The sequence below is a fragment of the Podarcis bocagei genome (assembly GCF_964188305.1).
Source record: "Podarcis bocagei genome assembly, chromosome: 14".
NCBI lineage: Eukaryota > Metazoa > Chordata > Lepidosauria > Squamata > Lacertidae > Podarcis > Podarcis bocagei.
Window position 1 is genome coordinate 44,504,305 of NC_138139.1, and position 12,795 is coordinate 44,517,099.

General features: G+C 47.2%; 1 protein-coding gene across 4 annotated transcripts in view; it reads right to left on the bottom strand.

Annotated features, from left to right (window-relative positions):
• The window catches only part of TRRAP (transformation/transcription domain associated protein), a 176,230-nt gene that overhangs the window by 1,284 nt on the left and 162,151 nt on the right, over positions 1 to 12,795 (bottom strand). For all 4 annotated transcript variants that reach the window (XM_081169303.1, XM_081169302.1, XM_081169300.1 and 1 more), the window contains 3 exons: positions 9,439 to 9,623; positions 4,750 to 4,953; positions 3,081 to 3,275 (listed from right to left, as the gene is read on the bottom strand). In XM_081169303.1, coding sequence (XP_081025429.1) covers positions 3,081 to 3,275; positions 4,750 to 4,953; positions 9,439 to 9,623 — 584 coding nt within the window. The remainder of the gene's footprint in view (positions 1 to 3,080; positions 3,276 to 4,749; positions 4,954 to 9,438; positions 9,624 to 12,795) is intronic.

Genomic DNA, 12,795 nt, shown 5'->3' on the forward strand with positions numbered 1-12,795 from the left:
CTACGAGGAGCGGGGAGGGAGGAAGGGAAAATAATTATGTTTAACTAGGAGGGACTGTCAAGGGACTTAGCCAAACTGCAAGGAAAACGGACCGTCGCGATGCTTTGGCATTCCTGCAATAAACCTTAGCAACAACAAAACTCTTTACGGTGGCATTTTCAGACCACTGCCGCCTAGAGTGAGCTGCGTTATTAAAGGCTATGCATTTGATGTTTCCTTCTAGAACCATTTGTGACGGTTTACTTTTGGCTGTGCCCACCTTATGGAACCCCTTTGCCCCATGATGCGTGGCTATCTTTCTCCCCCGTTGTATTTTCCTCCTGTTTATTGAAGCCCTTTTCAACTCAGGAAGCTTGTATTTGATCAGGCAGACAATACTTCTACTTAAAAAAACCCTCACTTCTGTCACTTGTCTCTTTTGTAGTTGTTTCATACGCTTTCTGCAAAACTGCAATTTCTGTGTTTTGTAAGCAAGCCATGAACAGAAGAGGCAGAATATAAATGCTCCGATCGATCCGAAAAACCCAAGCCTTCAACTTCAGAAAAATCCAACGCTTCTACAATTTTGATCCTCCCCACTTTTGTTTTTGGCTGTTTGCCCCCTTGCCCCCTTGCATTTAAGAAGTTAAGAGAGGATTGAGCACAACTGCAGGTTGAGTCTTTAGATGCCTAATTAGGAAAATCACACAGGCATAACACCTGCGCTCTTCGTGTGTCACGTGGCGTGTTTGGTGTAACGCGGCAACTGCAAATTTGCCACCAGCTGCGAGCAGATGCTTCACCTTGGTGAAGCGGCAGAATTTAAAACAGAAATAAGCCCATTCCTTGAGCAAACTGTACCCTGCCAAGAGCCAAACTCCATCAAAACCACTATATATCATGAGCTTCCTTTTCCACTTAACAAGCCGCCAAGACAGATTCCTATTTGAGACATGATTCGTGGGGAAACCTAAACGATGCTGCTGATTTGCAACCCGCGCCACCGTTCTCAGGCTTGCAGACACCAGCACTGTTGATGGGATGCTGTGGCAACTGCTGAGGCACGTTAATTTCAACCCAACAGGCCAAGCTGAGAGCAGAATTACTGTCCGCTTTGCAGAGTTCTGCCCAAGAAACAGGACCGCACAGGCATCAGCTAGACTTTTTACGGATCTGTTGTGAGACATGGGAAAGTTAATTCATTCTCTAATTGTCTGGAAAATCCCCCCCCCCAATAGGGTCAAACCAGCAAAGCTCTTTCCAGATGTGCTTCAGCTCAGTGTACAATATGATGCAGGTTATCATCTGTGAGCCAAATTCTAGGGACGTCGTAGGATCAAGCTCATATACCTGCAAGTTACATTTTCAAACCGATCGTAAGTAGCTACTCTATAAAAAAGTGGGGGGAACAGTTACTAGGAGTGCAGGCATTTTTGCTATAATGCACTGCCGCGGAAGTGGGGCCAATTCCGTAGAGGACTGCAAAGCCAGGGCTATTATTTATTTATAAAAAGCTCATATTATGCTTATATGAGATTTCTGCCCGAAGGCGGAGAGGCCAGCGTGGAGGTACATGTTAAACGAGAGAATGCTTTTGTTTCTCGGTGAAAAGGAAACCTGCCTATAGGAGAGCATTATCAGAAGAGCAGTGGCAGTGGGTGATAAACTCTTTACTCACTAGTCGGTTCTCCCCTACCATCATACATCCCCCCTCCCTTTGATAGGTTTATTTATGCTTTCTATGCCAAAGAGGCAGTGGTGGAGGAAGCCACTTGGGCGCCTGGGGTGGTGCGCACCGTGGGGCCTCCGGAGTCTGCCTAACTCTTCCCACTCAGCTGCCCTACAGCTGGGGGGGGGGAGGCAGTGGGCGGACCATTTGAGCAGCGCAGAACCTGCGCATGCCCAAGCCACCACGTCTCTCCTAGGAGAGACGCGTGGCTCGGGTGTGCTGCAGGCCCCACGGTGAGTACTGCCCAGCATTTATATAATAATAATAATAATAATAATAATAATAATAATAATAATAATAATAATAATAATAATAATAATTTATTATTTATACCCCGCCCATCTGGCTGGGTTTCCCCAGCCACTGGGCGGCTTCCAACTGAATATTAAAAACAATACAGCATTAAACATTAAAAACTTCCCTAAAGAGGGATGCCTTCAGTTGTCTTTTAAAAGTAAAATAGTTGTTTATTGCCTTGATATCTGATGGGAGGGCATTCCACAGGGCAGGCGCCACTACTGAGAAGGCCCTCTGCCTGGTTCCCTGTAACCATACTTCTCGCAATGAGGGAACCGCCAGAAGGCCCTTGGCACTGGATCTCAGTGTCCGGGCTGAACAATGGGGGTGGAGACGCTCCTTCAGGTATACAGGACCGAGGCTGTTTAGGGCTTTAAAGGTCAGCACCAACACTTTGAATTGTGCTCGGAAACGTACTGGGAGCCAATGCAGATCTCTCAGAACCGGTGTTATGTGGTCCCGGCGGCCACTCCCAGTCACCAGTCTAGCTGCCGCATTCTGGACTAATTGCAGTTTCCGGGTCACCTTCAAAGGTAGCCCCACGTAGAGCGGATTGCAGTAGTCCAAGCGGGAGATAACCAGAGCATGCACCACTCTGGTGAGACAGTTCGCGGGCAGATAGGGTCTCAGCCTGCGTACCAGATGGAGCTGGTAGACAGCTGCCCTGGACACAGAATTAACCTGTGCCTCCATGGACAACTGTGAGTCCAAAATGACTCCCAGGCTGCGCACCTGGTCCTTCAGGGGCACAGTTACCCCATTCAGGACCAGGGAATCCCCCACACCCACCCGCCCCCTGTCCCCCAAAACAGTACTTCTGTCTTGTCAGGATTCAACCTCAATCTGTTAGCCGCCATCCATCCTCCAACCTTGTCACACACACACACCCTGGTGACACCCGGGGTGGCCTGCACCCCCCCTTCCTCCGCCCCTGCGAAGAGGCAGGGGAGAGAGAAAGCAAAGAAGAAGAGCCAGGTAGGAAGATCGGATGGCTTTCACAGAGGATGAAAGCTAAGGAGTGTAATTCAGTTCTTTGGTATTAAACACACAAACTCCCACCCATACCTGTACATACCTTAAAGTTTGGTTGTGCGAAACAGCGAGCCACTGCAATCATAGATGCAGTGAGTGGACCAGAAACGCCAATAGTAGTGAGGAACTCAGAAATGTTTGGTGTGAGTCGGAATGGGACGGGTCGGTTGGCGTCAAGATCCCCGGTAGCATCATTGATATCAAAACGGAAGTATGCCACGTTCAGTTTGCCGGTATCCTAGAGATTTTTTTAAAGACACACATATAAACCATAAGTATGGAAATCAGAAGAAAAACAAAAAGCTATCCAAAACTGATTGTATCCATGCAAATCTGAAAGACTTCCCTTGCAAATTGTAAATGGGGGAAAGAATAAAAATAAGCTATTCCAAAGGCATGTTTACGTTAACAGACTCCTGCTCAGGGATTATGAGCACAGACAACAGTTAACAAGAATTACAGACATGTACACTATTCCTTGGGGACGTGGGTGGCGCTGTGAGTTAAACCACAGAGCCTAGGGCTTGCCGATCAGAAGGTCGGTGGTTCGAATCCCTGTGACAGGGTGAGCTCCGGTTGCTTGGTCCCTGCTCCTGCCAACCTAGCAGTTCGAAAGCACGTCAAAGTGCAAGTAGATAAATAGGTATCGCTCCGGTGGGAAGGTAAACGGCGTTTCCGTGCACTGCTCTGGTTCGCCAGAAGTGGCTTAGTCTTGCTGGCCACATGACCCGGAAGCTGTACACCGGCTCCCTCAGCCAATAAAGCGAGATGAGTGCTGCAACCCCAGAGTCAGCCACGACTGGACCTAATGGTCAGGGGTCCCTTTACCTTTATCTTACAGTATTCCTTATTAGCAGGGGTATAAATATGACAGACAAAACATCCTCAATAAAGTATCAATCTTGAATAAAGGGCTAGTAGAGGATCAGGTGCAGGGAAAAATATTGTTCCTATAATGTATTACATAGAGGGGAACAGGGGTCTCCTAACAACTCTCAGCAGCATTAACAAACTACCCTTCCCAGGATTCTCTGGGGGAAGCCATGGCTGCTTAAAGTGGTATGATACTGCTTTAAATGTACAGTGCAGATGAGGCTATAAAGATAAAAGTGGGATATAAATCTACTAAACGAAACAAACAAGCAAAACAACAATTGTGAGGTGCCTTAGTAGCCCATACGGATGAAAAGACACAAATGCTATAAACAAACTTCGATTTGTGTTGTCATATTTATTATTTATTATTATTATTATTATTATTATTATTATTATTATTATTATTATTTAGGGACGCGGGTGGCTCTATGGGTTAAACCACAGGGCCTAGGACTTGCCGATCAGAAGGTCGGCGGTTAGAATCCCTGCTCCCATTGCTCAGTCCTAGCTCCTGCCCACCTAGCAGTTCGAAAGCACGTCAAAGTGCAAGTAGATAAATAGGTACCACTCCAGCGGGAAGGTAAACAGCATTTCCGTGCGCTGCTCTGGTTCGCCAGAAGCGGCTTAGTCATGCTGGCCACATGACCCAGAAGCTGTATGCTGGCGCCCTCGGCCAATAAAGCGAGACGAGCGCTGCAACCCCAGAGTCAGCCACGACTGGACCTAATTGTCAGGGGTCCCTTTACCTTTACTATTTATTATGCAAGTTGCCCCCGGATGCCGAAGGGCATCACGTGATGATTATATGCAACCTGCAAACTAGTCCCAGTGCATACCTGAGCAATCTGCAGCATCTCAGGGTTAAGCCTGTTCAAATGGAAGACAAATTCTGCGAACCCGATCAGTGCCAACTGGATGGTGAACATCTTCCGGAAGGTCCAGTAATCGGTGGCGTTTGGGAAGGTGTGCAAAGCCCACTCTTTCAGCATACTCCGAGGCACCATGTTGCCCTGCACCTCTTTCAGAATATCACGGAGAACCTAAAACGGGGGAGGGAGAGGAAAGCCATCAGGATCATGTACTTCTATAAGGTTTCAAACAACTTCAAAGGGGCCTTTGCAACTGTAATTAAGCACTTAAGACTGCTGCTATTGGGATGGACAGATTTACATCGGTTGACAACAGAAACACATTATGTATTTATTTATTCCAGGTTGATTTAAATCCTTAGAGTTGTGTCATGTTACACTTGCAAGCGAAGCTACTTCAAGAAGAAGCTCCCTTTAACCATTTTGGGGTGGGGTTTTTGTGGGGTTTTTTTAAAAAAGCAACACCTTCATTTAATGAAAGCTGAAAGCAAAATGATACGTCCTTTGAATATTTTAGCACATTATTTTCGCTTTTAAAAAATCAGGCTTTTAAGTAAGCCCACAAAATTTATAGTCTGCAGGGTTTTTTTCTTTTTAACTAGCCTGGTTCGAGAGCAGCAGCCTGCATTTCTAAGCTGGCTGCCTCGTCTGTCGTGGAAACAAAACTGCTTAAATGTGCCAAAAACCTGTCTTTCAGCAAGAGAAGGAAGGATTCCTTCTCTATCAGTCCTCTGTGCTTCTGCGCTTTCCTTCCCCTGGATTTTCTTCCAGTGTGGAAATCAAACGTGTCCTTCCCTTGCCAACCTGCTCGTTTTGCCTGCATGGAATTCCTTACTGCCCGTGGTGAAGAGGAAAGCCTGACTGAAATGTATTTTAGAATGCACAGGACTTGGGAGGTAAAATATATTTCAGGTCTTCTGTTATAGAAATGAAAGGATAAAATGGTAACCCAAATAAAAACATCTTGGAGATCCTGGGCCACAGGGAGGTTAGGCTGGCCTCGACCAGAGCGAGGGCTTTTTCAGCTGTGGCCCCGATCTGGTGGAACGCTCTGTCACAAGAGACTAGGGCCCTGAAAGACTTGACATCTTTCCACAGGGCCTGCAAGACAGAGCTGTTCCACCAGGCCTTTGGTCAGGGCGCAGCCTGACCCCCTCCTCTGGCAATCCTCATAGAACTCTAGCCCAATAGTTGCCATTAATTTGACTCTGAATTGATTTTAGAATGAGTTGATTTTAGAATGTATTTCAATTAATTGATTGTGATTTTATGTAAACTGTGTTATTTTTACTGTTGTCAGCTGCTCTGAGCCCAGCTTCAGCTGGGGAGGGCTGGATATAAATAAAAATGTATTATTATTATTATTATTATTATTATTATTATTATTATTATTATTATTATTTAGGCAATATTGCATTAGTGGCAATAGATGCCACAGGGTTTCGGGAAAGGGAGTGTGTACTGTAGGAGCTCAATAAGCCAACAGTTAAAACTGTGGAGTCTGGGACACTGTCCAGGGGTGCAATATGAAGAAACCTTGCTGAAGCTAAGGAGGTCTAGCTTGTTCCTAGACGAAAGGAAGTATCACCCATGATATCAGACTGGGCTGCCCACCCATGAGGCCTTTATCCCAGCAGAAGGTGTAACAGCCACTGAATGATACTGTATTACTGCTCATTTTATTCAAATTGGGCTGTATAGCTCACCTATGTGATAGAATTATATCATGCAATGTAGGCAAGATTTAAGAACAAACAAACAAGCAGAAGCGGGTAGGATGACAGGAGACTGGTGCACCCATAACCACGTCAAACCAAACTTTTATATCCTTCTAGCATGGCTACATCCAGCTTTGTAACTAAAGCAGTGACAAAGGAATCTGTGGTCTTCCAGAGATTGCCAGGCTACAGCATTCACAATCCCTCACCGATAGCCGTGATGGGTGGGACTGATGGGAGCTGAGCAACAGCCGAAGGGCCAGAGGCTCCCCAAACCTAAACTGCAGGCCCAGCTACTAAAGTGTGGGCTTTGGGCTGTGGTTTCCACAAGCAACCTCTGAACTTCATAGAATCATAGAGTTGGAAGAGACCACAAGGGCCATCGAGTCCAACCCCCTGCCAAGCAGGAAACACCATCAGAGCACTCCTGACATATGGTTGTCAAGCCTCTGCTTAAAGACCTCCAAAGGAGGAGATTCCACCACACTCCTTGGCAGCAAATTCCACTGTCAATCAGCTCTTACTGTCAGGAAGTTCTTCCTAATGTTTAGGTGGAATCTTCTTTCTTGTAGTTTGGATCCATTGCTCCGTGTCCGCTTCTCTGGAGCAGCAGAAAACAACCTTTCTCCCTCCTCTATGTGACATCCTTTTATATATTTGAACATGGCTATCATATCACCCCTTAACCTCCTCTTCTCCAGGCTAAACATGCCCAGCTCCCTTAGCCGTTCCTCATAAGGCATCGTTTCCAGGCCTTTGACCATTTTGGTTGCCCTCCTCTGGACACGTTCCAGTTTGTCAGTGTCCTTCTTGAACTGTGGTGCCCAGAACTGGACACAGTACTCCAGGTGAGGTCTGACCAGAGCAGAATACAGTGGCACTATTACTTCCCTTGATCTAGATGCTATACTCCTATTGATGCAGCCCAGAATTGCATTGGCTTTTTTAGCTGCCGCGTCACACTCTTACGCCTCCCTGCATGGCACAGATGTCGTGATGCACGTTCAAGCACTGAGAGGCAATACTATCTTTCCGCAGTCTGCACAGGGCCCGGTATGCTCGGGCTGCAATCAAGATCCCCTTCAAGCATCTGAGTATTAATGTTACCACACTTTCCGCAGCCAAGTTGTGCCTCCCATGTAAACATCTGTGAACTACCTCCATATTTAATTACCTACAGCGTGGACTGGCCTAATTAATTAGAAGGAGAAAATAAAGTGGGGACCTGCTCCACTGCACTAGAAAAGAATGATAATCACACTTGCTTAAATTAAATTACTCAGAGAGAGAGAGGGACTAAATTTCCACAACCAGAAGGGATGAGCCTCAAAAAAGAAAACGGGAGAGAGAGACAGATGTTCCATGTCACTTAATTTTATTTTATGCTGTGCAAGGAATGAAAGGTTGTTTATTACAAACACAACTTTCAAGACACAACACACCTGGAACTGCATCAATTTCAATGGGAAGAAAGAGGACAGCACAATGCTTAATTATATGTGTTAAGGCTTTTAAAGTAACGATTTATTATTATAAATGGGCAAGGGTGATAATGGAATACTAAGCCTTAATTACACCACTTCAGGGGGATTCAAACTGTGTCTTAGTTGGCCTGGGGGGGGGGAATGGCAGATATCGGACAGGTTTTTTTAACGCCAAATGGGAAAAAGCTTCCTTTTTTGTTTTCATTTTTAAAAAGAGAGAATGGTGGAGAGGCCAGTCTATGGACTGAAACACAAAACAGTGAGAGCATTTGGGCAGGGCTTTCTGGGTGTCTGGAGCAACTAATACACATTACTATAGTCATCCTTAACAGCTTTGTATCGTTAAGTCGCATTATCAGGAAGCTGGTCCAGGACTGTCTGCATTGATTGGCAGGGGTGACCGAGGGTCTCATATAAAGGGGCTTCCCTATCATCTGCTACCTGACCCCCCCTCCCTTTTTAAAGGGAGATATAAAGGATTGAATCTGGGACCTCCTACGGGCAACACATACGCTCTACAAGTGAGCTATGATTCTTCTCCATTGCAGAACCAAAGTGGAGGAACAGTGGCCCAAGGTGACACGGTGAGTTCATGGAAGAACTTCTCAATGAAGCAAGCTTCTCTTGAAGTACTGTTTGGATTGGGGATGGGGATCCTGTGGTCCTCTGAATGCCCTTAAGACTCCGGCTCCCATCACCCCTAGCCAGGATGACCAATGGTGAGAAGTGATGGGATCTGTAGTCTAAAAGCATCTGCAGCACCATGGGTTCCCTTGGATCAAATGTGCTGGATCAGGCCAATGGCCCATCCAGTCCAGCATCTTGTTTTCACATTGGTCAGAAAGATGGCCACAGAAAGCCTGGAAGCAGGACCTGAGGACAACCACACTCTTCCCCCTCCTATGGTTTTCAGCAGCTGGTATAAGGAAGCAGAATGCCATTGACGTGGAGATGGAACGTGGTGGTCATGGTTAGTAGTCATGGAGAGCCTTATCTTTCCAGAAATATGTTTAATCCTCTTTTAAGCACATCCAAGTTGATGGCCATCACTGCCTCTTGTGGGACTCATGGCTCTGACAAGCAAAACAACCCATGCCAAACACCCAACAACCCACAGCTGCCTAACAAAACTTCTTTGTTGCATATCTTGTCTTTTTCTGGTCATAATCACGCTCTATTAATCATACAAGGTGGAGAGGTAACAAGGCTCTTTTGAGGGTTTGTGTTTTCGGAGCTTTGCCACAATATTAATGCGATGCAGGTGCCCGCTCAGTCCTCTGGCAGATCTACTTTGAAAGATTGTTTTGCCGATAAAAAGAAGGGGATGGGAGAGAGAGCAAGAGAGTGAAAAGATGAGATTGATGCATCAAATACGAGGCAAGGGAAGCAAAGGGAGGCGAAGAGCAGACCTGGCGCAGAGAGCGTCTTAACGCATTCGTCACAGATTACAATACCTGATGGCTGGCCTGGGTCCCTCGCGCTTGGACGGTTGCCAGTCTGTCATAGTAGCGAGAAATCGGGCTGTCGTGCTCAATCCCCTTCTTGGCGCAGCGCTGCTTGTAGATCTCCACGAGGGAGAGAGATGAAGGATTGTCTTCGACCAGGCGCATCTGTGGAGAGACGGCCACGACTCGGGGGACTGGATACAGGGAGAAAGGGGAAAACGTAAAGTTAATGTCCTGAAGGATCAAAGCGAACAAGCCCAACACATTATTTTTCCTCCTTTCCCCAGGACAGCCCTAACCATCAGGCCTTGTCCTTGCTTTTAAAGCTCTCCTGAGGCCTCCCCAGCCTCCATGTCTGCTCTTCTCTCCCGAGACACGCAGATCCATAACCTCTTTGCTTTTCCTACCATCCTCAGCTTCTCAAAGGCTTGCTTGTTCCTTGGGAGCATGCTGCTGAACTCAGGTACTGATTGTAAGCCTCCGAGAGGCACCTGGATGGCAACTGCAAGAAGAGGATGATGGACTGGACCTGCAGGGCTTTTCTTACGTCCTTAGATGACATCGCCCATTCAGCGTGGTGCTGACGCCAAAGTTGCATGTTTGGTCCCCATATGGGACAGCTGCATATTCCTGCATTGCAAGGGGGCCGGGTTCGATCCTCAGGGTCCCTTCCAGCTCTAAAACTCTATGATTCTTGTGTCTCTTTGGAGGAAGAGTGGGGGGAGCAAGACCCCTCCCTGGAGAGAGACCTGCACTGGCAGAGGTGGGACTGAATCCAGGCATCCCCACCCTAAGACCAGAGGTCTCCACACCAGTTGGCTGGGATCCTGGCCAGCTCTCTCTCTTACATACATGCCCACCACCCCCCGAGCTGCTGCAGCAGAGAAAATGGCCAGCAAGACCTCTTGTCAAAGCACCTGGCTAGCTAGACGTGAGGCTACTTTGCAGGAGAGTAAAGTAGATGAAGCACCTACATGGTTTGGGACTTGACTGAGAGCCTGGAAGGGATGGAGCCTCCACTTTCCATACAAGTTTCCCAAAGGCTGATGAGATGCTTTACAGCTGCAGCGAAAGCTCCCTCAGAGCTTCAAGCCTTCCTGAACTGCGGAAACTGACATCGTCCCTCCTCAAAACTTTGCCCACAATATTAAGTTGATTAATCGGTTCGATTAAATTGACTGGAAACATTTCAACAGACCTATAAAAGCTCCCCTCGTTAAAACCAGTCAGCAGAGTTTAAAGCATTTAAAATGATTTAATACAAAAAGACACTCTCTTCTGTGTGTGAAGAAAAAAGGGGGGTGCCTTTCCTAAGAGGACAAAAGCTGCAACACATGCATGCGCTGCTAAGCGCAAGGGTGAGGAAACCTCTGTCCCTCCAGTTGTTGTTGGACTCCAACTCTTATCAGTCCCAGTCAACGTTCCCAATGGCCATAGATGACGGGCGCTGTAGTTGAACAACATCTGGAGTTATAGGTTTGGAGGGAGGGACACCTTTTTAAAAGAACTTTTGGGCTTTTTTCCTCATATGCAAATGTCTGCAGATTTAATAATCAATCAACCAACCATTTAATTGAGTAAGAGATTAACCCAAAACTTAAACCTTCCCTGTGAAACCTTTGTGTAACCCTTTTGGCTAGCTGAAACCCATAACTGCATTTGCTCACATTAGTCCCTTGTTATCCTTGTTTGTCCTTTGTTGCCTTTGCCAAGGTCAAAAATCCAGATGTTCAAATGGTCCCCTAGATGCTTCCATGGTAAAATCCCTGGCTAGGGCTAGTAGGAGTTGGCTCACGTGTTCCTCAATCTTGCCATAGGACAGGGGTTAGGAACCTCTTACTCGCAGGCCAAATCTGGCCCAGCAAAGGTCTCAATTTGGCCCACAAGCTGTTTTCCCCAAACCACTTGCAGCTGCCCCACACCCAATGTCATACATGGTGTCAGGTGCGGGGCAAGTAGAGATGTGGCTGGATCAACTGCACAACCAGGTTCCCTGTGGGGAACTTGCTCATGAAGCCGATCCTACAGAAGGAACTTTTAAAGGCATGGCCAATCAAGCCTGCTGGATTGGTTATGTGACTGAGATTTCCCTGGGGAGCTCAGTTGTGGAACTGATCCCTGGAGAAAGAAGCTTTGCCAGCCTTGTGCCAGCAGATAACAGCAGTGGATTGACTGGTGGGTTGTCAAAATTGGCTAACGGCAGTGGGTAACAATAAATACCTGGCCTGCTGGATTCCCCACCAGTTATAGGATCTGGCCATAAAGGTTCCCCACTATTGGAAGCTGCCTTATGCAGAGTCAAATCATCAATCCATCTAGCCAACTACAGTGGTACCTCTGGTTACAAACGGGATCTGTTCTGGAGGCCCGTTTGCAACCTGAAAAGAATGCAACCCACGTCTGTGCACACGTGGGTCATGATTCGTCGCTTCTGCGCAGGCGCATAATGTTATTTTGCGCGTCTACGCATGCATGAGCGGTGAAACCTGGAAGTAACCGGTTCCGTTACTTCCGGGTTGCCATGGGATGCAACCTGAAAACGCACAACCAGAAGCAAACGTAACATGAGGTATGACTGTACTGTCTTTGCAGCCTGGCAGTGGCTCTCTCAAGGGTCTTTCCCAGCCATACATTAAGATGCACACCAGGCCCTATCTAGGCACAGGAATCCCTGTTAAAACGTCTCTTTGCTGCAAACCATTCTACAAAGGGGGATGTTACAACCTTACACGGGTCAGGACCTCAATATCTTAAGGACTGCCTCTCAGCATACGAACTGACCCGGACCCTGCGTTTGTCATCCAAGACCCTCCTGTATGTCCTCCCTTTCTGAGAGGATTGGAGGGTGGCAGCATGAGAACAAGCCTTTTCTGTGGTGGCTCCCCGACTGTGGAATGATCTTCCCAGAGAGGCTTGCCTGGTGCCATCATTACATGTCTTTAGGTGCCAGGCAAAAACATTCCTCTTTATCCAGGCCTTTGGCCCTTAAATAATCTATGACCTGTTAGATGTGGGCCCGCTGCCTATTATTATGATTATTTTATGAGTATAATTCTATTATTATGCTCCATAAAATAGGGTTTTTTATGTTGTACTCCACCCTAAAAAGGTAAAGGTAAAGGACCCCTGACCATACGGTCCAGTCGTGACCGACTCTGGGGTTGCGTGCTCATCTTGCTCAAGAGGCCGGGAGCCGGCGCTTGTCCGCAGACAGCTTCCGGGTCACGTGGCCAGCGTGACTAAGCCGCTACTGTCGAAGCAGAGCAGCACACGGAAACGCCGTTTACCTTCCTGCCGGAGAACGGTCCCTATTTATCTACTTGCACTTTGAGGTGCTTTCGAACTGCTAGGTGGGCAGGAGCTGGG